At 68.8% G+C, this 22,798-nt stretch overlaps 1 protein-coding gene across 4 annotated transcripts in view; it reads right to left on the reverse strand.

Moving 5' to 3' along the window:
• CHD6 (chromodomain helicase DNA binding protein 6) overlaps positions 1 to 22,798 on the reverse strand; it is a 146,273-nt gene that overhangs the window by 16,198 nt on the left and 107,277 nt on the right. For 2 of the 4 annotated variants that reach the window (XM_075900740.2, XM_075900736.2), the window contains exons 24-32: positions 15,548 to 15,637; positions 13,996 to 14,099; positions 11,684 to 11,813; positions 11,045 to 11,105; positions 9,902 to 9,956; positions 5,130 to 5,349; positions 4,501 to 4,709; positions 854 to 2,251; positions 40 to 188 (exon numbers count right to left, since the gene is read on the reverse strand). In XM_075900740.2, the coding sequence (XP_075756855.2) occupies positions 40 to 188; positions 854 to 2,251; positions 4,501 to 4,709; positions 5,130 to 5,349; positions 9,902 to 9,956; positions 11,045 to 11,105; positions 11,684 to 11,813; positions 13,996 to 14,099; positions 15,548 to 15,637 (2,416 nt within the window). The remainder of the gene's footprint in view (positions 1 to 39; positions 189 to 853; positions 2,252 to 4,500; positions 4,710 to 5,129; positions 5,350 to 9,901; positions 9,957 to 11,044; positions 11,106 to 11,683; positions 11,814 to 13,995; positions 14,100 to 15,547; positions 15,638 to 22,798) is intronic. The other 2 variants (XM_075900739.2, XM_075900741.2) reach the window with 2 other exon arrangements.

A 22,798-nucleotide genomic window follows, 5' to 3' on the forward strand; every position in this document is an offset into this window, starting at 1 on the left:
GCTGAGCCTGGCGGCCCTGAGAGCTGGTTCTGGAGCCACCTTGGGCCACTCCGAGAAGGAGTAGAGCGTCTTCTCCTGCAGCAGCTGGGCGATGGTGGGCGCCCGGGTGTCCTGCAGCTCCTCCGTCTCGCCAGGCAGGGCGCAGGGAGAGCTCTTGCCCTCCTCCTCCGAGTACTTCTCTGGGCAACCTAGGCAAGGCGAGAAAGAGCCGGCCCCCTGGTCACCTGGCTGGTGTCTCAGCCCCACCAGACATCAGGAGGGGGGGCCGTCTCTTGTGCCAAAGCGACCCCGTTGGCTACGAGGGGGTAGGCGCCCGGGGCCCGGCAGAGCTTTGGGAGGGGAAGGTCTGGGCCCCGCGAGGCCGGCAGACGCCATTTCGGGACACCAGACGTACCCGGAAATAGCTCTTCCGCGTCTTCCACGCGCCCGTTGTTTCGAGAGATTGTGACCTAGCGGGCGCTACCCCGGCGTCCACGAGAGCAGGGGCTGTGGGAACGGCGCCTGATGGCAGTCGCCTGGCAATGAGCAACGCTAGTCACGCAGCACACGCCGCGGCGCTTCTCAGGCCAGGGGCCGCCAGACGCACCGTACGGACCTCGGGGAAGCAGGGCTTAGCCCGACCGAGCAACGAACCCACCAAAGGCCAGGCTAGCCACATGGGCAGGAGGATACAGCCTGGCCCAGTCTGAGCACCCCGGCCCGGGTGGGGCTCGGCGGGCGGTGCCCGGCTCCGGGAGGGACCTGCGCAGTCCCCCGGGCGGTCTGCTTCTCCTCGCGCCCCAACAAGCACAGGGCCACGGCTCCCACCCACGAGGCCGGGCAGCTTGCCAGCTGGACCCGCTCCCGGCCGTACCATGGCTCTGGCTGGGGCCCTCTTTCTCTTCCTCCTCTTTGTTCTCATCCACGTCGTCTTCCTGCTGCAGCAGCGTGTGCCCTTCCAGGTGCCAGGCCGAGCCGCCAGCTTCCCAGCACCCCACTGCCCGGCTGGCGGGCCCAGCCTTTGGGCTGGGCGCTGGGGGAAGACTCTTGGGACAGTCTGGCGAGTGCTCTGCAGGGCTCTCCTCCCCACCCCCTGCCCCCTGTCCAGAGAGCTCTGCCTCACCATTCACCCCCAGGAGGGCGGGAAGGCCAGACCCAGAGGCCTCCCCTGGCAGCACGCCAGCGCCGGGGTCCCCACCAGTCCTGGCCTCCGGGGTGCCCCTCGATCCTTCCGCAGCGTCTGCTGCCAGCTCCGAGCTCTCCTCCTCCTCCTCCTCCTCGCTGTGGCTGGGCGCCGACAGCTCCTCCAAGCCTTTCTTGTGCAGCAGGCCGATGAAGCGCTGCTCTGGCGGGATCTTCAGCCCCAAGCCGCGGAGACTGGGCCCGTACAGGCCGAGGCTGATCACCCCCTCTGCACTGGGGAGCGCAGGTGACCTGGGCCCAGGGCTGGCCTGCTCCGAGGCATCCCCAGTCTCGGCCGGGACCCTCCCGGAGGGCTGGCTGGCTGGGGCCGAGGGCCAAGGCTCCCCACCTCCACTGGGACTGTCCAGCTGGTCACAGCTCACGTGCAAGGTCTCTAGGAAGGAGGCCTCGCGGATGGCCTCAGCCTCGTCCCCGTCCAGTTTGCCCTCAGCGAGTCTGGCCACGCGGCTGGGGCTGTCGTGGGCGAGGGAGCCGTGCTCGCTGGGGCAGGCCTTGTCCTCGCACAGCATGCCCAGCAGAGAGTCCGGCAGGGAGCTGTCCTCGCAGGTCAGGGACATGATGTCCCGCACCGTGGACAGGAACGTGTCGCAGCTCGTGTCCTGCGGGCTGCCCTCCGCCCGGGACAGGGCGTCCTCCAGCCCTTCCAGCTTGGCCTGGCTCTCGGCGCCGCTCTCCAGGGACTCCAGCGCGCCGCAGGGAGGGGAGCCGTAGAGTTTGGAGTTCACCTGGTGGAGGCAGCACAGGTTCTCGGGGGGGGGCCCGGCTCGCTTGTGCTGCGCGTAGTTCCGATAGGCGTCCAGGAAGGACAGCTCGGGGTCGTTCATGATGTAGTAGTCGGTGCGGTTCAGCCCGTGCTTGGCTGTGCCGAGCAGCAGGTCCCGGTCATGCTTGCCACACTCCCACCAGACAGGGAGGTACAGGCTGGGCCTGCACAGCTTCAGCCGCTCCTGGAGCTGCGGGGACTCGAGCACCTGCTCCCGGACCTTCCGCAGCAGTTCAATGCGGTACAGCGTCCGCGCGGCGCGCTCCTCCGTGATGGGCTCCACGTGGATGCTGGGGTCGGGCGGGCCTGCAGCAGGGAGAGAGGCAGAAATCAGGCAGGGCGTGCACTGGGGCTGCGCCTTGGCCGAGGTTCACGGGGGCAGCAGCCGCCTGGGAAACCTACCCTGCCTGCAGTAAGATGAAGGCCTGAAACAAAAGGCCGTGTCAACGGGCAGCATGTGGCTAGCACAAAGCAAAGCGGAGCTGGGAGAGAGGGGCAGGCGCAGAACGCTCACTGCTAACAGGCCAGGGGCAGACCAGCCTTGGCACCGGGCAGAAGTGCAGAGCACGTGGGACCAGCAGCTCATTACAGAACAGCCGGGTCCCCCCCCCCAGGTACCGACCCAGGTCCAGGAAAGGGTCTAAACTGACAGCATGATGGATAAAGAGGAGCTACTCCAGTGGTTCCCAACCGTTCGTGGCTGCCGGGCGTCTGGGGGCCGGGCCTCTCATGCACCGGGCATCCGGGGGCGGGGCCAGCCCAGATGTTTCGGCGGGCACACATAAATGCCCCGGCGGGGGCCATGGCACTGCGGACACTGCGTTGGGGACCACTGATCTAATCAAACCACGAGGTGCTGCAGCGTCAGACGGTGGTAACCGGACACGTCAGCAGTGTACCTGTGCACACAGTAGTGTCTTGGGGTGACAGTCTGTGTCCAGCCGGGGGGCAGGGGGAGTTTCCCGCCGGCTGTGCTGAGGCCGCAGTTGTAAGTACGTGTATAGTGATGCGGCAGAGCCTACTAAGAGCTTTCATTGCACTTCACTTCAAAACCTGGCCAGGCCCCTTCGACCCGTCTCTCATTTGTGGTCTTTGGGGGGCTCCCCGGGTCTGCGGTGGTTGCTGGGCCCACGCCAGTGAGCACACCCGCAAGCAGCCCGGGCGCGGCGGCAGTAACCTCCCTGACTGCCGTGGCACCGGGCGGCGTGGTCTCTGCTGCACACTGCCCCAGGGAGAAGCAGCATGGTGGGGCTGGTGGGGCTGTCTAGCCTGGGTCTCCAGGTCAAGAGTCATCTGGAGGGGATGCGAGCTCCTGATTCGTGGGGACTGACTCTGGAGTCACATCAGTAAGCTGGCCAGGGCTGGATTTCTGTTTCCTCTCTAGCCAGCCCCTTGGCCCACCGCTGCGACGGCAGCCAGGCACTGGGGGCAGCTCAGCACCCTCCCACCAACGCCAGCCGGCAAGCTGCACCCAGCGGGCTCTTGGCAGCACCGTGGGAGGTCCGTGGCCTCCGATGCACCATCAGGGCTTCCGAAATGTGCGATTCCCTTTGCGCAGGGATCCCGCCAAGCCCGGCATCACGGAAACGCAGGGACCACGACAATCCCTCCCCTAGATCAGCTTCGACAGGGGCTGTCTAACGGGGCATTAAAACCTCCGGGGCCAGGGTCCTGCGGAGACTGGGCACGGCCTTGCTCTGCACCAGCCTGTAGCGGACAACAGCCATGCTCAGTTTGGAGGGCGTCTGTCCGGAGCTGCTGGAGGCTCCTGGTGCAACTCAGGGCTGGTTTCATTCTAGCTTCCTTTTCCAGAGCGGCCAGCGAGGGCTGGCAAAGTGCCAGGGACTCCCTGGCCACGGTGAGCCACAGTGAAAGCCGAGTGTGCAAGCTCCGCCCAGCCGATCAGGAAGGGAAAGTCTCTAGCCAGAGCCTCTGGCACGGGGAAGATCAGGTGGGAAGGGTCACACAACAGGCAGCCAATCAGCAGAGACGGGCAGGTCGCTAGAACTGCAGTCACCTCCCTTTCCTTGCCCCAGACAGGACGTCAGCTCCAGCCCTTCCCAGGCCATCCCTGAGCCAAGGGGCCTCCCCAGTGGGGACCGACAGAGCCGTCCAGTCCCCAATTAGCAAAAGCATCCAGGTTAACGGCACAGACCACACGCACCCCTCTCCCCCGGCCAGTAACTGGCCAGCAGCCCGGCTCCGTCTGGGTCCGGGACCTGCCCCGCTGCGGCTCCGCATTTCAAGGGCATGGAGCCTGGCGGGCAGGCAGCCCGGCTCATGCCGGATTCGGGAGCTCAGACCCCCCTGTATCAGAGGCAGCGCAGGACAAGCAGCCGGTCCACGAGGGGAGCTGGTTTTGAAACTGGATGGCAGCAGCAGCACGGAGTGGCAGGGGGTTCCTCGGGAGTGGGGCCGGGGTGCACTGGCTGCCGGCCCCGCCCCTGGGGATTCTAGAAAAGTCGACTAACCAATAGGAATTCATGAGGTTACTTGACTATTCAATTAACCGATATTTACCGTCCCTACTGCCCACCACTGTCCCTTCCACTCACCATCCTCTTTCCAGAGGGGGAGGCGGCAGACGGTCCTGCACATGGCTACGAAGCTGTAGAAGTATTTCTCCAGGCTCTCGTCCGTCTTTTTCTCCAGGCGGGAAATGGCTCGGAACTGGGACCAGTCAAAGGCCTTCTTCTCCTGGTCGTAGATGACCCCAAAGGAGGAGACAGTGCGGTAGAAATCTGCCTGCTCCCTTCTCGTCCATCTGCGGGGCAGGGAGAGAGGCGCACGGCCGTGAGATGTGCGTATAGCCTTGTGCTTTGCACTGCCTGGTGCTGGAGAGAGGCACTCGCTGGGCCCCACCAGGCCCCATACACTCCCCCAGACCCCAGTTCTAGGAACAGCCTGGGGCCAGCCAGCTGTCCTGGCAGAGACGTAAGGGCCCCGCCTGGCACCATTCTTGGCCAACAAGAACCACCCTGCCCCAGTGATGTGGAGCAGCCAGCCCCAGGCCCGAAGCCGACCGCCTGCAGCTGTCAGCGACACACGGCCGGTGAGGAGCGCGGGAGGCTCCCCCAGTCCCCGCCGGCAGCGTCGCAGCCATACTGTGCCCCTGCGGCTGTGGCTCCCTGGGGGTCGCCGGCAGCGGGCAGTGACTCTAGGCAGGGGCCTGCCCAGCCGTTACCTTTTCTGCATTTCCTTGTTGGCCGGGTCCATCTCGGCAGCTCTCCTGAACATCTCCTCCTGCAGCCAGTAGCCATGGTTACTGGGCACCAACACCTCGGCGCGGGGGGGCAGCTCCTTGCGGGTGCAGCGCTGGTAGATGGTGACCAGCCTCCGCAGCCTGGCTGTGAGGGCGGACGAGACAGGCCAGCAGGATCTCTCTGTGTCGGAGCCATCCTGGGCTTCAAGCAACAGCAAGGACATTTCCATTACCGCTCTCCCCCCACAGCCCGGAGGCTCAGAGCCAGCCCACGCACGCCCCACTGCCCCAGAGGGCACCGGGGGCTGGCTGAATGGCCGTGCGTGAGCCCTTCCTCCTGGGCCTGGCTCCGGGCTGAGCCTCGAGCGGAAGGGGCTGGAGAGTTAGCTGGCTCTGTGCCCCTGCAGCGGGCTGGCTCTCAAGGGGAAGGGCGGCCAGGCCACGGGCTCAGTCAGCCCTTCGCTTCAAGGCAGCTGCTTGCCAGAGCCATGCCGGCTCCTGGACAGCTGGGCCCGCACCATGGTGCCACAGTGCCTGAGGCCTGCCCCCTGTGCACACCCCCACCTCCCCGCTGGGCCGGCCCCCCCGGCACAACAGGCGCTTTGCAGGGGGAAGGGGAGGGCGAGGTTCTGCCAGGACAAACGGGCACGCTGCTGTTCTAGCCCTGTGGTCAGTGTGGCCCTCGGCTCCCTCTTGCCAGCTGCTCCGGCAGACGGGAGGCACCCGGCACCCCAGTGGGGGCTGGTCCCTCCTCGCCGAGGGCTTGCTCATCTCAACTGCCGCCAGGTGGCGCAAGCCAGGAGGGGCGGAATGAAGGAGCTGCCGACGGGGGCCCCTGACACACGGAGGCCACCTGCCACGGGAAGGCCGAGTGGCTGCTCTGCACGTCTGGCGCGGGACAGGAGCCAGAAAGGCGGCCGATGGGGCTGCGCGCCGGGAGAGCACGGCCTGCTCCAGGCCCGGTGCAGGACGCAGGCAGCCCTGTGCTGGCAGGGAGTGGGCGTGGTGCGGGGCTGTCGGAGGCGAGGGCCCTTCGCAGCCGTTCCCGGGAGCTAGACACTGGCAGGGAAACGTCCCGGCCGGATCCCGCCCTCAGGAGGAATGGGGGGGGGCGGGCCGCTGGCCCCAGGCATGGAGTATGCGGACGAGCTCTGTGCACTAGGCAGTAGGCCTAGGCACGAGGGTCTCTTGGGTCACTTTGCCTGAGGGAGCCAATCACCCAGGTCCCGTGGGGGGGCAGCTACCACTGCCAGACATTTGGTGGGGACGCAGGGCGCTGGGGGCAGGGCTGTGAACGGGCAACGGGACAGGCACCCGGCTCGAGGGGGCTCGCCAGCTCCAGAGAGGGGATGACGGAGCTCAGGGACACCACGTGGACCCTGTTGAGTTCTCTGGGGTCCAGAATGGGCCGGAGGCCTCCCTTTGCTTTGGGGTAAGGGAATAGCCTCTGCACTCCTGAGGAACCTGCAGGCGTGCCAAGGCCCAGCAGCGCTTGCGCCTCCGGAAGGGGAAGATGCTCGAGAGAAGAGGGACAGGCGGGGGAAGTAGGAACGGGGCAGGGCCAGGAACGACGGGAAGAGATCACAGCGGCTGGTGCTCCGTCCTCGGGTGCCCCTCCAGAGCCCTGCGCAGGGCCCTTGGGTACGGCCAGACCGCGCACGGGAGGCTTCCTCCGGGGATCTCGAGCGGTGCCAAGAGCGGCCAGCCTGGCGCGAGGCAGAAGCGGCTTGGCCCAGCTGCGGCTGAAGGTCCCGCCGAGCCTGCCTGCCCCGGGGCTTCGTAGTGCTCCCGGACTCCTCGAGCCTGCGCAGGCAGGCGCTCATCTGCCCGGGCCATTGAACCGGCGGTCCTGGACGGTCGACTGGGCCTCGGGCGGAGCCGGCGGCTGGGCCAAGCATTGGGAGCCCAGCGATTCCCAGAGAGGACGGGGCCGCGGAATCCGCCCCGTCCAAGGCCGTCGGGGGAGGTCCCAGCGAGCGCCGCATCCTCCTGGATGAGCTCCACAAACCATCCTGGGGGTCTTGGGGCAGGCGCTCTTGGTGTTCTGGGGATCAGCAGCCTGTGGCCTGGCACCCTGGGCCCGTCTTGCACCCGAACAGGCTGAGGCGCTTGCGTTCCTCAGCTTGGGCGCCAGGGCCTGGTGCCCGTCCCCTTCCATTGGCCACCTCACCCACGACTTACCCAACCCTTCGCGGCCACAAAGGGCGTGCGCCCACGCCCTCTGGCTGGAGGGCGGCAGAGCCAGGGCACTACCCGGTGGCCTTGGCCATGTGCTGCACGATGTTTGGCAGGGGAGCACGCCCCAGGAGGGACCCGCAGCTGGCAGAATGCCCCCCACTGGCTCCTCCTACTTGGCCACCTCCCCCGCCCTCCGGCTGAGACTCTGCACCGCCACGGAGCCGCCCCTGCAGTGCCTTAGAGTCCATAGGGGAGGTCTGGCTCATCCATCTACTGAGGGCCAGGGACCAGAGGAGCTTGTGAGGGGGTGGGCAGCTAACTGTGGGCTCTGGCCTCAGGACGGTGCCAAGGGGGTGGCCTCGGACAAGGCACCTTGGCCTGATGGTACGCCCCTGGGTGGTCACTGAGGGAGGAGAGCGTCTGTGAGGTCCGGGCGGCGCCAGCGGCTGCACGAGGGGGGAACCCAAGGCGGTGTCAGGAGGCAGAACGGAGCCACGTCGAGATCGTGGATGCTGCCGGGCCTTGGGAGTGGTGCCACGCTGGGCTGCGGTGCAGGATCGATGCCCAGCAGTGACGGGGGGACCAGCGTGTGACAGGCTGATCGGAGCTGGGAGGCCGAACGGTGCGGGACGGGTGGCTCGGCAGCTGAACACAGTGCCGAGGGGCTGGCAGCTGCGACTGGGACCTGCAACGCGTCCAGGATCGACTGTCGGAAGGCGCTCTCAGGAGGGAACAGCTCCAAGGAGGCGGCCTGTCTACGGCACATGGGGACCTTTGGACCATCACCTCAACGAGGCCCCTCGTGGCTGTGAAGGTGTCGGGGAGGAGGGGGTGACGGCCTCTTCTGCATGGAGCCTCGGGGAGCGCCGCACCCGAGGGCGCTGGTGCTGGGCTGGCTTTCCGGGGTGGTGCTGGAGGTAGCGAAGGAGCACCCGTCGTCGGCTTGCCAGCCCCCCGCAGAGAGGGAGCAGCGCCGGGTGGCTTAATGCTCTGGCGCCGGGAGCCGGAGGCAGGTCGCACTGACTCCATCAGGAGCTGTTTGAGACGCAAGACTCGCTCCTCTCCGGCCGCGGTCGGAATGACTTGCAGCCCCTGCACCTGTCTGCCTGGGCCCCCCAGACACCGAAGACAGGAGCCGTGGGGGCACTAGCGGGTACCGGCCTAGCGCAGGACCTGCCTGGCCTGCTCCGAGACTGGGCTGTGCTAACGTCCCCGAGGGAGCGCAGGCAGAACAGGGACGCACTACGGACCAGCAGGGATTTGCGACGCACTCGCCACTCGGAGACTGGGCAGCCGGGTGGGCAGGTCACAGCACAGAACCCAGGGCGGGCAGAGACCTCAGGAGTCATCACGTCCAGCCCCCTGCCCAAGGCAGGACCAACCCAACTCAATCAACCCAGCCAGGGCTTTGTCAAGCCGGGACTTAAACACCTCTAGGGATGGAGATTCCACCCTCTCCCTAGGGAACCCAGCCCAGAGCTTCCCCACCCGCCTAGGGAAAGAGTTTTTCCTAATATCCAACCTACACCTCCCCCACCAAAACTTGAGCCCATTGCTCCTTGTTCTGCCACCTGCCCCCACTGAGAACAGCCTCTCTCCATCCTCTTTGGAACCTCCCTTCAGGAAGTTGAAGGCTGCTATCAAATCCCCCCTCACTCTTCGCTTCTGCAGACTAAACAGACCCAAGTCCCTCAGCCTCTCCTCATAAGTCATATGCTCCAGCCCCCTAATCATTTTGGTTGCCCTTCGCTGGACCCTCTCCAATGTGTCCACATCCTTTCTGTAGTGGGGGGCCCAGAACTGGACACAACACTCCAGATGCGGCCTCACCAAAGCCGAATAAAGGGGAATGATGACATCTCTGGATCTGCTGGCAATGCTCCTCTTAATGCAACCTAATATGCCATTAGCCTTCTTGGCTACAAGGGCACACTGTTGACTCATATCCAGCTTCTCATCCACTGTAACCCCCAGGGCCTTTAATGAAGAACTACTACTTAACCGGTTGGTCCCCAGCCTGTACCAATACTTGGGATTCTTCCATCCCAAGTGCAGGACTCTACACTTGTCCTTGTTGAACCTCATCAGGTTTCTTGTGGCCCAATCCTCTAATCTGTCCAGGTCACTCTGGACCCTGTCCCTGCCCTCCAGCGTATCTACCTCTCCCCCCAGCTTAGTGTCATCCGCAAACTTGCTGAGGGTGCAACCCATCCCCTCATCCAGGTCATTAATAAAGATATTGAACAAAACCGGTCCTAGAACCGATCCTCGGGGCACTCCGCTAGAAACCGACCGCCATCCTGACATGGAGCCGTAGATCGGGGTGCCACAGTCGAGAGCACACACTGGTCTGGCCTGGAGATGAGCAAGCCCTGGAGCAGGGCTGGGTGGACTTGGAACCGGGCGGAGGACGTCTGTCATTGTGCAGCGCCCGCAGCCGGGGCCCAGAGACAGCACAGGCCTGGCCTAGCGATGCCTTTCTACCACCCTGTCCCTGCTGCACCTTGCCAGCCCAGCGATGGACTGGCCCCGCCAAGCGCCACACGGCAGAGCAAGCCCCAGAACCGCCGCCTCACCTGCCGCACTGTCGTCCTGCTTCTCAGCAGCTTCTCCGTACGAATTCCCAGAGTCCTGCAGAACAAGGCCTGGGCCATCAACCCCGCTGAGAGGAGCATCCGCCCACCAGCCCAGAGCCGGTGTCCGAGCAGCCGCTCCCGCTCCCCGCCCCCGCTGGCCAGCAGACCTGCCAGCGTGCTGGGCCGGCTCCTCCTCCCAGTCTCAGCCTGGGCAGCGAGCTGCAGGGAGCAGCGGGAGTGCCACTCTCCCCACGCCGGCCCCAGCTCAGGCTCTCGTGTTGCTCGGGGGCGTTCCTGCTGCCTTGCCCGGAGAGCGCCCCCCACCTGCAGCACTCGGCCACTGCAGAAGAACCCAGCACTCCGGGGCCTGCCAGCACAGAGCAGAGCCAGGCCCGCTGCCCTGCCCTCCGGGGGTGCCACGGCCTCCAGAGAACTCTTGGCCCCAGCGGAGGGCATGGGTGGCCAGGGGAGAGCACAGAGCCCGGGTGAGTCCTGCAGACGGATGGGCTCAGGGAGCCCGCTGGGGTGGAGGCAGGCAGAAGGGACACAAGGGAGCGTTGCCAGGCCCTGATGGCAGGGTGGCTCCAGCTCGGTCACACGGCCAGCCCTGGAGAAGGCGCAAGCACGGCTCCGTGGGTGGGGGAGAGGCTCCCTTCTGGGCACCCGGACGCCAGGCAGGAGGCTCAGCTGTGAGCCGGGTGCACGCTCGGGGGCAGCGAGCCGGCTCACTCCTGCCTGCCCCGCGATGGCGGCGGGAGCAGCGGCGAGGCCTCCGGGAAAGCGGTGCCCGGCAGGGGCAGTGGGAAGGGAGCTCTGGCACAAGGCCCCTTGCCCGGGGGCAGAGGTCCCTGGAGCAGGCAGTGAAGCTAGAGGGAGGGCCCAGCGGACCCTGCTGCCCCAGCGCCGCTCTCAATGTGCAGCCTCGGCGGAGCCAGGGACAACGGGCATGTGCGTTGCTGCGTGTCCACAGGGCTCCGGGGGCCCTTCCCTCGGCCAGGCGAGCCCTGGCCGGGGCCGAGGGGCCCTAGGAGCATGGCCCCAGGCTCAGAGCACCGGGCGGAGGGGCTGGGGCCTACTGCTTGGTCCCTTGCCAGGGCAGGACGCCACCAGGCAGGCCGGGCTAGGGCTGGGAGCCACACTCACCTCCTGCTGGGGCAGCCCCTCCTCTCGCTCTCGGCTGGTCTCCTCTCTCTCCACCGCTCCCCTAGGCAAAGCAACCCCACAGCGCATGAGCCCTGGCCGCCCGCTTCCCGGGACCCCAGCAGTGCCCTGGGGCCAGCTCCCGCGGCCGCACGCCGCCTGGCCCTGCTCCCTGCACTGGGATCTCAGGGCTTCTCTCTGCTGGTACCCACTGTCCCTCCCACAGCCCACCCCCGGCCAGCCAGCCACCCCCCGGCCAGCCAGCCCACCCCCCAGCCACCCCCCGGCCAGCCCACCCCCCGGCCAGCCAGCCCACCCCCCAGCCACCCCCCGGCCAGCCAGCCACCCCCCGGCCAGCCCACCCCCCGGCCAGCCAGCCCACCCCCCAGCCACCCCCTGGCCAGCCAGCCACCCCCCGGCCAGCCAGCCCACCCCCCGGCCAGCCAGCCCACCCCCCAGCCACGCCCCGGCCAACCAGCCAGCCCCTTGGCCAGCCAGCCCACCCCCCCAGCCACCCTCGGCCAAGCCACTGGCCCTGCAACCCGGCCAGTGAGCGCAGGGACCAGCCCGGGCCCTCTGAGAGGCTGCAAGGGCTGAGGCAGACGCTGGGACCCAGCTTGCTGGGCCTGCTCCCCTACCCACCTCTCTGCAGCCTCCTGCACCCCGTCGCCGGCCCCCTGCTCCGCAGACAGCAGCTTCTCGTCCGGCATGCCCACCTTCTCCAGGAAGCACAGCGCCGGGTCTGCTCGCATGGCGTTGTACCGCTCGTAGCCTGGCAACACCCACGCACGTTACGGCCAGTCCCTCGCCGGGCCCGGGCCCTCTGCTCCACAGCTAGCCTGGCCCCACACACCACGCACCCACGGCCCTTGGCAAAGCCGCGCCCCTGAGGCCCCCAGCACCCAGCCCTGAGGGACAGAAAGCAGCACCGGCGGGCCGGAAGGGACGAGCTGCAAGAGGAGTTTCGAGGCAGCAGGACTTGAGAGGTGAGAATTCGGCCCGGAGCGTGTCCCCGAGCCAGGCGCCTGACTGCCGGCTGCCCACTGCCCTCCCCAGAGTGGCACTGGCCAGCAGCGTCTCTCGGGCTGTCTGCCGACAGCTACCCCCACAGCGCCATCGCTCCCCCCGAGCCCAGGCCTGGCTAGAGCCAGTGCAACCAGTGCTGTGCGCGGGAGCCCCCGCCGGCAGTGCAGACCTCCCGGGGGTTACACGGGGCTTGCGTGCCCGGGGGTGTGCAGGGCAGGGCAGATGCTCTGGGGGGGGGGGGGGGGTTACACGGGGCTTGTGTGCCCGGGGGTGTGCAGGGCAGGGCAGGGCAGGGCAGACGCTCTGGGGGAGGGGGGTTAAACGGGGTTTGCGTGCCCAGGGCTGTGCAGGGCAGGGCAGACGCTCTGGGGGAGGGGGGTTACACGGGGTTTGCGTGCCCGGGGGGTGTGCAGGGCAGGGCAGACGCTCTGGGGGAGGGGGGTTAAACGGGGCTTGCGTGGCCGGGGGGTGTTCAGGGCAGGGCAGACGCTCTGGGGGAGGGGGGTTGAACGGGGCTTGCGTGGCCGGGGGGTGTGCAGGGCAGGGCAGACGCTCTGGGGGAGGGGGGTTAAACGGGGTTTGCGTGCCCGGGGCTGTGCAGGGCAGGGCAGACGCTCTGGGGGAGGGGGGTTAAACGGGGTTTGCGTGGCCGGGGGGTGTTCAGGGCAGGGCAGACGCTCTGGGGGAGGGGGGTTAAACGGGGCTTGCGTGGCCGGGGGGTGTTCAGGGCAGGGCAGACGCTCTGGGGGAGGGGGGTTAAACGGGGTTTGCGTGGCCGGGGGTGTGCAGGGCAGGGAAGACGCTCTGGGGGAGGGGGGTTAAACGGGGCTTGCGTGGCCGGGGGGTGTTCAGGGCAGGGCAGACGCTCTGGGGGAGGGGGGTTAAACGGGGCTTGCGTGGCCGGGGGGTGTGCAGGGCAGGGCAGACGCTCTGGGGGAGGGGGGTTGAACGGGGTTTGCGCAGCCGGGGGGTGTGCAGGGCAGGGAAGACGCTCTGGGGGAGGGGGGTTAAACGGGGCTTGCGTGGCCGGGGGGTGTGCAGGGCAGGGCAGACGCTCTGGGGGAGGGGGGTTGAACGGGGTTTGCGCAGCCGGGGGGTGTGCAGGGCAGGGCAGACGCTCTGGGGGAGGGGGGTTAAACGGGGCTTGCGTGGCCGGGGGTGTGCAGGGCAGGGCAGACGCTCTGGGGGAGGGGGGTTAAACGGGGTTTGCGTGGCCGGGGGGTGTTCAGGGCAGGGCAGACGCTCTGGGGGAGGGGGGTTAAACGGGGTTTGCGTGGCCGGGGGTGTTCAGGGCAGGGCAGACGCTCTGGGGGAGGGGGGTTAAACGGGGCTTGCGTGGCCGGGGGTGTTCAGGGCAGGGCAGACGCTCTGGGGGAGGGGGGTTAAACGGGGCTTGCGTGGCCGGGGGGTGTGCAGGGCAGGGCAGACGCTCTGGGGGAGGGGGGTTAAACGGGGCTTGCGTGGCCGGGGGGTGTGCAGGGCAGGGCAGACGCTCTGGGGGAGGGGGGTTAAACGGGGTTTGCGTGGCCGGGGGTGTTCAGGGCAGGGCAGACGCTCTGGGGGAGGGGGGTTAAACGGGGCTTGCGTGGCCGGGGGGTGTTCAGGGCAGGGCAGACGCTCTGGGGGAGGGGGGTTAAACGGGGCTTGCGCAGCCGGGGGGTGTGCAGGGCAGGGCAGACGCTCTGGGGGAGGGGGGTTAAACGGGGCTTGCGTGCCCGGGGGTGTTCAGGGCAGGGCAGGGCAGATGCTCTGGGGGAGGGGGGTTACACGGGGTTTGCGTGCCCGGGGGGTGTGCAGGACACTGCTCAGCACTGCAGCTCAGGGCAGCAGAGACACGGGGCTCCCTGTCTCCTAGCACAGCTGGGCCCAGGTGTGACACCCCACTAGCTCAGCCCTGGGGGGCCCTGGAAGCGGGGGCGGGGCACTACCATGCTTGAACACGCCGATCAGCAGCGATTTATCGGCCTCTGCGTTCCACCAGTCCACGGGGATCTCCACGTAGTCGATGTCCGGCAGCAGCACGTCCAGCTCCCTGGGAGGAAAGGCCCTGAAGTGGGCTCAGGGGTCCCAGGACTCAGGGGAGCTGGGGCTGAGGTCAGGTCCTACCTTCCGCTGCGTGAGCTCCATGGAGGCCAAGGGGCAGCCATGGCCACAATCCGGCCTGCTGCTGCCCCTGGGCTCTCCCCAGGGTGCCAGGGACAGCGGGCATGGCCTGACCCCCGCCCCTCTCCCCAGGGTGCCAGGGACAGCGGGCATGGCCTGACCCCCGCCCCTCTCCCCAGGGTGCCAGGGACAGCGGGCATGGCCTGACCCCCGCCCCTCTCCCCAGGGTGCCAGGGACAGCGGGCATGGCCTGACCCCCGCCCCTCTCCCCAGGGTGCCAGGGACAGCGGGCATGGCCTGACCCCCGCCCCTCTCCCCAGGGTGCCAGGGACAGCGGGCATGGCCTGACCCCCGCCCCTCTCCCCAGGGTGCCAGGGACAGCGGGCATGGCCTGACCCCCGCCCCTCTCCCCAGCCTGCCTGGCCCAGGAGCTCCCGGGCTGATGTGAATGACATTTGCTTCAGGGCTGGGGAAGAGTTCCCCTGCGGGCACCAGGCACCGACAGCAGGAGCCAGGCAGAGCACCTCTCCGTGGGAGCAGAGCCCTGGGACACAGGCTCAGAGAGCTCAGCAAGGGGAGCCAGGCTCCCTCTGCCCTGGCCGGGGCCCAGTCACTGTGTGAGCGTTGTGCCCGGCCAGGCCGACCGGGGCCCAGCGCTGTGGCAGAGGCGACCGGGGGCCAGCGCTGTGGCAGAGGCGACCGGGGGCCGACCGGGGCCCAGCGCTGTGGCAGAGGCGACCGGGGGCCGACCGGGGCCCAGCGCTGTGGCAGAGGCGACCGGGGGCCGACCGGGGCCCAGCGCTGTGGCAGAGGCGACCGGGGGCCGACCGGGGCCCAGCGCTGTGGCAGAGGCGACCGGGGGCCGACCGGGGCCCAGCGCTGTGGCAGAGGCGACCGGGGGCCGACCGGGGCCCAGCGCTGTGGCAGAGGCGACCGGGGGCCGACCGGGGCCCAGCGCTGTGGCAGAGGCGACCGGGGGCCGACCGGGGCCCAGCGCTGTGGCAGAGGCGACCGGGGGCCGACCGGGGCCCAGCGCTGTGGCAGAGACGACCGGGGGCCGACCAGGGCACTCCTGACGCCACACGCTGGTGCTGGCAGGGGAGCCGCAGGGGATCGTTCCAGCAGGAACGTGCATCTGGGCAGAGCAAGCAGCGCGGTGCGGCGCAGGGACAGCTGAGTTCGCCCATGCCCGCTGGGGCGTCTCACGGTGGCTGCGGCCGTCCCTAGGCCGGAGGAGCTGCTCTCCCTGCAGAGGGAGCTCGCCACACCGCAGGATCACCCCGCGAGAACCCTGCCCCAGCAGCGCCAGTGCCACGTTCTGCCTGAGCCAGCTTGTGTCGGGGACTGCGGCTTGCCAGGGCGCTGGGAACACCCTACCTGGCCGGGGTCCCGTCAAAGGCTTTGTCTGCCGCCTCTCCCAGCACTTCGGCTTTCAGGTAGTAGAGCATCCGCACCCGCAGCAGCACCCTGCCGAGAGAAGGGGCCAGCGCTCAGCAACATCGCGCCTCAGGCGGGCTGGCACCATACCGCCGCCCAGGCCTGCGGCCCGCAGGAAGGGGGGCTAGAGCCACCCCCTCGTGATGGCCCTCGGCATGGTCCCAGCTGCCCCCGGACTGCGCCGCAGCAGCGCACCAGCCCCTGGGGCTCCAGCGGGGAACCTGAAGCAGGCCCCGTACATAGAGGAAAAGGGCTCAGACTGGCAGGGAACAAGCTCCTTGATTGGCTCTGGAGGCCGTGAGCCTGATTCCTGCCGCCTGGGCCTCCCCTCACGGGCCCGGCCTCAGCCAGGCTCTGGCGCTGGCAGGAGCCCTGTAGGAGGGGAGCCGCCAGGCTGGCCCTACGGTTCAGTGTTCACTTGAGCAGTTTCTGCAAGGCACCACTGGGAAAGGGACGAGCTGCTGCACCTGCTTCTCCCATTTGTGTACCTGCCTGATCGCCTCCAATCGGGGGGTGACCCGGGGAACGCCCTCTAGACAAGTCCAGGGAGCTGGGGTGGGAAGGGCCGACTCAGGGTAACTAGGAAAAACCATCGGCCCGAAGCGAAGCGTCTCTCCCCTTCCTGAGAAGCCAGTGAGGGGACAGGCGATCACGCGCCCGTGGGCAGGTGCACAGGCCTAGCACTGCCGATTGCTGTGAGGGTGATGGGCCGAGCGTGGGACCCTGAGGCGGTGGCCAGGAGAGTCGGGGGTTTGCGAGGAGCCGTGTCCGCAGAGCAGGAAGCGGCTTATTCGCGTTGTCTCGCTTTGCAAGGCCCCTTTGCTCCGGGAAGGAGGCCTGATTCTGACAGGACTCGCTGCTCCCTTGAGAGCGGGCATGCCTAGGCTGCTAGCAGACAAGGGAGGAAGCCCCGGTGCCATCAGGCCCAGGGCTGAAGAAGAGCAGAGGCCCAGGCCCCCAGGAGATGAGCGGAGCCAGAGAGCCAAGGTGAAACAGCAAGTGCTGGAGCGCAGCCCACAGACGGCTGATCTGGAGCAGACTCGGCCACCGTCCAGTGCCCGGCCCAGGGACAAATGGCTACCAAGCGAGGTGCAGGGCCAAGGGGCTTGGGGTTCGTTTGGGGAGCGCGAATGTGCTCACTAGCCCCCCCTGTGCGTAGGGCTGGCAGAGACTTTCACCAAAAATACCAAACATGGCAGGAAAAACATTAGTTGAGCAAAACCCAAAACAAGCGCACCAAAGAGAGAAGTTGCTGCGCCTTAAAATCCCCCCTCCCCCCGCCAGACACAAGCAGCCTTCCGTCCCAGAAAGCAAGCGGACGGTTTCCACGTCCGGTATTTCCGGGGGGTTACCCGACTGTCCGGGCCAACACGGACACCTGGCACCCCGCCTTGCGCGCTTACAGCTGGGCATGGCACTGGGCCGGAAGGGGCTCGCACCCCCGGGCAGAGGACGCCCCCCCGCCCAGCCGGACTGGGCATGCTCCAAGTGCTGGGCTAGGAGAAAAGGGAGCCAAGCCCAGCTCAATCTGGACTGGCCACTGGAGAGGGAGGACTCGTGGCAGGAGCTCCAGAAGGGACCAGCCCGCCTACTGGGGTCCCACCCCATCTAGTGACTGGCCCCTTGGGACTGGCCATTAGGCTCTGCTGCCCTGGGGTGAGCAGTGGCGCCCGCGGGCCCCTCGACAGGGGGTGCGCACCCCCCAGCAGGGCGTTGCCTTAGCCTCGGAGAAGATGCCACCTGCAGCTTAGTTCAGAACATCCAGAGCAGGGGGGCAAACCGGCCCGTGGGCCGCAGCCAGCCCCTCAGCCCTGCTAGTCCCGCCTTCGAGCACCCACCGGGGGGCAGGGCAGGTCGGGGGCTGACTCCGTTCCAGCCGGGGGCAGGGGAGGGGAGGGGAGGGGTGGGCCGGGCTGACAGTTGCTCTGCTCCAGTCGGGGGCAGGGTCGGGGCTTTTCCACCCGCGAGCAGTGAGTGAGTTTTGTCTCATGCACCAGTATTGAGGGCGCGGGTGCTTGTTGGGACGGGTGCCACCGCGGCACCCACGTTATCAACCTCTCCCCTTCCCTCTGCTGCCGTATCTTCCCCCTCCCTTCCCCCCCCCCTGCAGTCCTGGCTCCCGCCCTGCTCACTGCCCTCAGCCCTTTGGGGAACTGCCCCCCCTCCCCATCCTCTCTGACCCCTGCACCCGCCCTTCCCTTCCCCCTGTGCCCACCCCTCCTCAAGCCCCCTCCCTTTCCTCTCTCCTAGCACCTCCCTCTACCCACCTGCCCTGCCTCTCCCCTCTGCTGCCTGTCCCTCCCCTCCACGTATCTGCCCGTCTGCTTCACCCCCACAATCCCCTGGCACCTGCACCACCTGATGCCTCCTCCTTCCCTCCTGACACCTGCCCCCCGTGCCCTCTTCCTCCCTGCTGCCCACCCCCTCACCACCCTCTGCCCCAGTTCGCCTCACGCCCCTCTCCACCCTCACACACAACTGCTTTCCTCATGCCCACCCCTTCTCCAGTCACCCACTGCTCCCCTCTTCTCTTCCTCTCTCTTGCCCCCACTGCCCTTCCCCTCTGCCCCTCCCCTTTCCCTTGCACCTCCACTGACACCTTCCCTCACTTTCTGTCTTTGACGTGGGAAGCAGTTTGTGGGGCTGGGGCTGTGACACTATTTTTAGTACCGCGGTCCGGGCCCCAGCTGCTCCTGGGGGCATTGCGTGCCGGGACTGGAGCAGAGGCTGCCCGTGGTGCTATTTTCAGTACCACAGTCCCGGTCTCCACGGGCAGCCTTGGCTCCAGCTGGAGTAAAGCAGCAGCCACACAAGGCCCATTCCAGCTGGGGCAGCCTCAGCTCACGTGTGCTGGCACGAGGTGGAGCAAAAGGGCAGCTGACCACTGCCAGGAACCCACCAGCCCGCCAGCTGCCGCCACCCCCACCACTCACCCCCCGTTCCAGCAGGAAGGGGAGCAGTGAGTGCTCCTGCGCGGCTCTTAAAATGACATGGGTGGACCTAACATTTGTAGTGCGCGGCCACGGAGGCACGCAGCTTAGAGGAAACGCTGGTCATGACCCTCCATACAATTTCCATACCAAGAGGTGGCCCTCAAGCCAAAAAGGTTGCACGCCCCATCTAGACTCCATCGCAGGGTGTCAGTATTTTCCTAGACTGCTCTGGGAACCAAACTTCGGGAACAAAGGGGGTTCCCACCATATGCAGAAGCTGGAGAGCTCTGGCTAGGCAAATGCCCAGGCTGCAGGGCCTGAGGCAAGGCCTGAGGGTACTACGGCTGCAAGGAGGCAGTCAGGGCAGGAGAAGGAAGCAGGTCCACCCCCCTTGCCAATGATGAGAGGCCATTTCAGCTGGCAGTTTGTCCCTGAGCAGAGGCTAGAGGACAACTGGCAGTGGGTCACTGAAGCAGAGGGAGTATGGGGGTGTGGCGATGTCTGGGATAGGAGGGGAGGACCCCACAGTGTGGGGCACTGCTGTGGGACAGTACCATGAGGAAAGGGCACCATGGGCTGGAAGGGACACAGGGCCTGAAGTAGCGGAGAAGACAGGTAACTGAGGGTGAGACACCGGTCAACAGGGGGCGCTCCAGGGCTGGAAGTACTAATTCCCAAGGAGACCAGCAGGAGGTGCCGCGATGGTGAGTCGACCCCGCTACAGCAGGAAGTGACATCTGGTGGTCTTCACAAAGACTCCTGGAAACACCTGAGGAACAAAGACTGAACTAGGGGAAGTGCTGGACCCAGGCTAAAGGAATTTCTAGCCTGTGAAACCCCTGGGGCTTGCAAAGTGCTCCTTGCTCCTTTCTCTGCAGCTCGCTGGATCAGCCCGTGGGAGGGAAGAGCAGGGTCCCAGCCTCTCTCTGGAGCGTGTTGCCTTCCACGTGCGTTGGGGGTGGCTGCTTTGACCTGTTCGCTAAGGTCTCTGGTCTGCAGAGACTACACTTGCTTGGAGCAGGGAGGGGTCCTCCCTTGGGGCGAGAAGGCGATTGCATGTTCTCCACGCTGAGGGAGGGGCAGGTTGGGAGCTTAGGCTGCGCAGCGCAAGACGGTGTCACTGGGGGTGTAGGCCAGAGGGGCGCAGGCCAGACGGCCTGGAACGTGTCCCTACCTGTCTGTGGCTGGTGAAGCGGGAGCATTGGGCAGCTTGTCACAGCAGTGCTGTGAGGAGGAGACCAGTGGGCGGCTCAGGGCACCCAGCTCCAGGGGGCACCCTGGGGGAGCGTGTTACCCCCTGGACATGGCAGTGACCCCGCGCTCCTAACCGGCGGGGGGGCCATGTTGTGACACATGGCTGTGCCCATGGCTGGGGTGCAGCATCCTCTGGGTTATGGAGTTGTTCAATACGTCTCAGCTCCGCAAACAGCTGTACTGCCGGGCGCAGCCCCCAGGCCGGGCCAAGAGCCAGCCCCTTCCAGGCTCCGTCCCCCAGGCCCAGGCCCAGGCCCAGGTCTCCTCAAGCCACACGAGGCTGCAGTTTGTTGCTGGAGCCACGATGGGGGGTCCAGACACCTGACCAGCCCCGCTGCCAAAGGCCTGCTGAGCAAAATTCCCTCAGCTCCCTGGACGCTGCCTATAGAGCCACACTCAGGGCTATGGCCTCAGCCCCGCCCGCCCCAACCCAGAGCCGCTGCAGCTGGAGAGACGCCTGCTCTGCCGGGAGCTGCTGCAGTCGGGGAGGAAGAACCTCTCCCGACACAGAGCCGCTGCGGCCCCCACCCAGCCTAGCCCAGAGCTGCCTTGATGGGGGAACGGAGCCCCTCAGCTGTGCCCGCTGGAACTGCCAGGGCAGGGGACAAGCACCTCTCGCCTACCCCCAGCTGCTGCACTGAGAGAGGGCTGGGTGAGTCCTCTCTCCCTGGGACAGCCTGCGCCCGCCCCCTCAGCCCCACGCCTGCGCCCGCCCCGCCCCCTCAGCCCCGCGCCTGCGCCCTGCCCCGCCCCCTCAGCCCCGCGCCTGCGCCCTGCCCCGCCCCCTCAGCCCCGCGCCTGCGCCCGCCCCGCCCCCTCAGCCCCGCGCCTGCGCCCGCCCCGCCCCCTCAGCCCCGCGCCTGCGCCCTGGCCCGCCCCCTCAGCCCCGCGCCTGCGCCCTGCCCCGCCCCCTCAGCCCCGCGCCTGCGCCCTGCCCCGCCCCCTCAGCCCCGCGCCTGCGCCCGCCCCGCCCCCTCAGCCCCGCGCCTGCGCCCGCCCCGCCCCCTCAGCCCCGCGCCTGCGCCCGCCCCGCCCCCTCAGCCCCGCGCCTGCGCCCGCCCCGCCCCCTCAGCCCCGCGCCTGCGCCCGCCCCGCCCCCTCAGCCCCGCGCCTGCGCCCTGCCCCGCCCCCTCAGCCCCGCGCCTGCGCCCGCCCCGCCCCCTCAGCCCCGCGCCTGCGCCCGCCCCGCCCCCTCAGCCCCACGCCTGCGCCCGCCCCTCAGTCCCGCGCCTGCGCCCGCCCCGCCCCCTCAGCCCCGCGCCTGCGCCCTGCCCCGCCCCCTCAGCCCCGCGCCTGCGCCCTGCCCCGCCCCCTCAGCCCCGCGCCTGCGCCCGCCCCGCCCCCTCAGCCCCGCGCCTGCGCCCCGCCCCGCCCCCTCAGCCCCGCGCCTGCGCCCCACGCCTGCGCCCGCCCCCTCAGCCCCGCGCCTGCGCCCGCCCCGCCCCCTCAGCCCCACGCCTGCGCCCGCCCCCTCAGCCCCGCGCCTGCGCCCCGCCCCCTCAGCCCCGCGCCTACGCCCGCCCCACCCCCTCAGCCCCGCGCCTGCACCCTGCCCCGCCCCCTCAGCCCCGCGCCTGCGCCCGCCCCGCCCCCTCAGCCCCGCGTCTGCGCCCGCCCCGCCCCCTCAGCCCCGCGCCTGCGCCCCACGCCTGCGCCCGCCCCCTCAGCCCCGCGCCTGCGCCCGCCCCGCCCCCTCAGCCCCACGCCTGCGCCCGCCCCCTCAGCCCCGCGCCTGCGCCCGCCCCCTCAGCCCCGCGCCCCGCGCCTGCGCCCCGCCCCCTCAGTCCCGCGCCTGCGCCCGCCCCGCCCCCTCAGCCCCGCGCCCCACGCCTGCACCCCGCTCCCTCAGCCCTGCACCTGCACCCGGCCCCCTCAGCACAGCCCCACACCAGCACCCCGCCCCCTCACTCCCCCTCACCTCTGCGCCTGCACCCCGCCCTCTCAGCCCATCCCCGCCCTACCCCTGCACCCTGCCCCCTCACCTCTGCGCCTGCACCCGCTCCCTCAGCCCAGCGCCTGCACCCCGCCCCCTCAGCCTCAGTCCAGCGCCTGCACCCCGCCCCCTCAGCTCTGCGCCTGCACCCCGCTCCCTCAGCCCTGCACCTGCACCCGGCCCCCTCAGCACAGCCCCACACCAGCACCCCGCCCCCTCAGCCCAGCGCCTGCACCCCGCCCCCTCAGCCCAGCCCCACACCGGCACCCCGCCCCCTCAGCCCAGCGCCTGCACCCCGCCCCCTCAGCCCAGCGCCTGCACCCCGCCCCCTCAGCCCAGCGCCGCCCCCTCAGCCCTGCGCCTGCGCCCCGCCCCCTCAGCCTCAGCCCGACGCCTGCACCCCGTCCCCTCAGCCCATCCCTGCCCAGCGCCCAAACCCCGCCCCCTCACGCCCCCTCAGCCCCGCGCCTGCACCCACCCCCTCAGCCCATCCCCGCCCCACCCCTGCACCCCGCCCCCTCAGCTCTGTGCCTGCACCCCGCCCCCTCAGCCCAGCCCCACACCAGCACCCCGCCCCCTCAGCCCAGCCCCACACCAGCACCCCGCCCCCTCAGCCCAGCCCCACACCAGCACCCCGCCCCCTCAGCCCAGCGCCTGCACCCCGCCCCCTCAGCCCAGCGCCGCCCCTCAGCCCTGCGCCTGCACCCGCCCCGAGCCCCACGCCAGCACCCCGCCCCCTCAGCCCAGCGCCTGCACCCGCCCTCTCAGCACAGCCCCACACCAGCACCCCGCCCCCTCAGCCCAGCGCCTGCACCCCGCCCCCTCAGCCCAGCGCCGCCCCTCAGCCCTGCGCCTGCACCCGCCCCGAGCCCCACGCCAGCACCCCGCCCCCTCAGCCCAGCGCCTGCACCCGCCCTCTCAGCACAGCCCCACACCAGCACCCCGCCCCCTCAGCCCAGCGCCTGCACCCGCCCCCTCAGCACAGCCCCACACCAGCACCCCGCCCCCTCAGCCCAGCGCCTGCACCCGCCCCCTCAGCACAGCCCCACACCAGCACCCCGCCCCCTCAGC

Source organism: Pelodiscus sinensis, chromosome 17 (assembly GCF_052426305.1).
Source record: "Pelodiscus sinensis isolate ZL-2025 chromosome 17, ASM5242630v1, whole genome shotgun sequence".
NCBI lineage: Eukaryota > Metazoa > Chordata > Testudines > Trionychidae > Pelodiscus > Pelodiscus sinensis.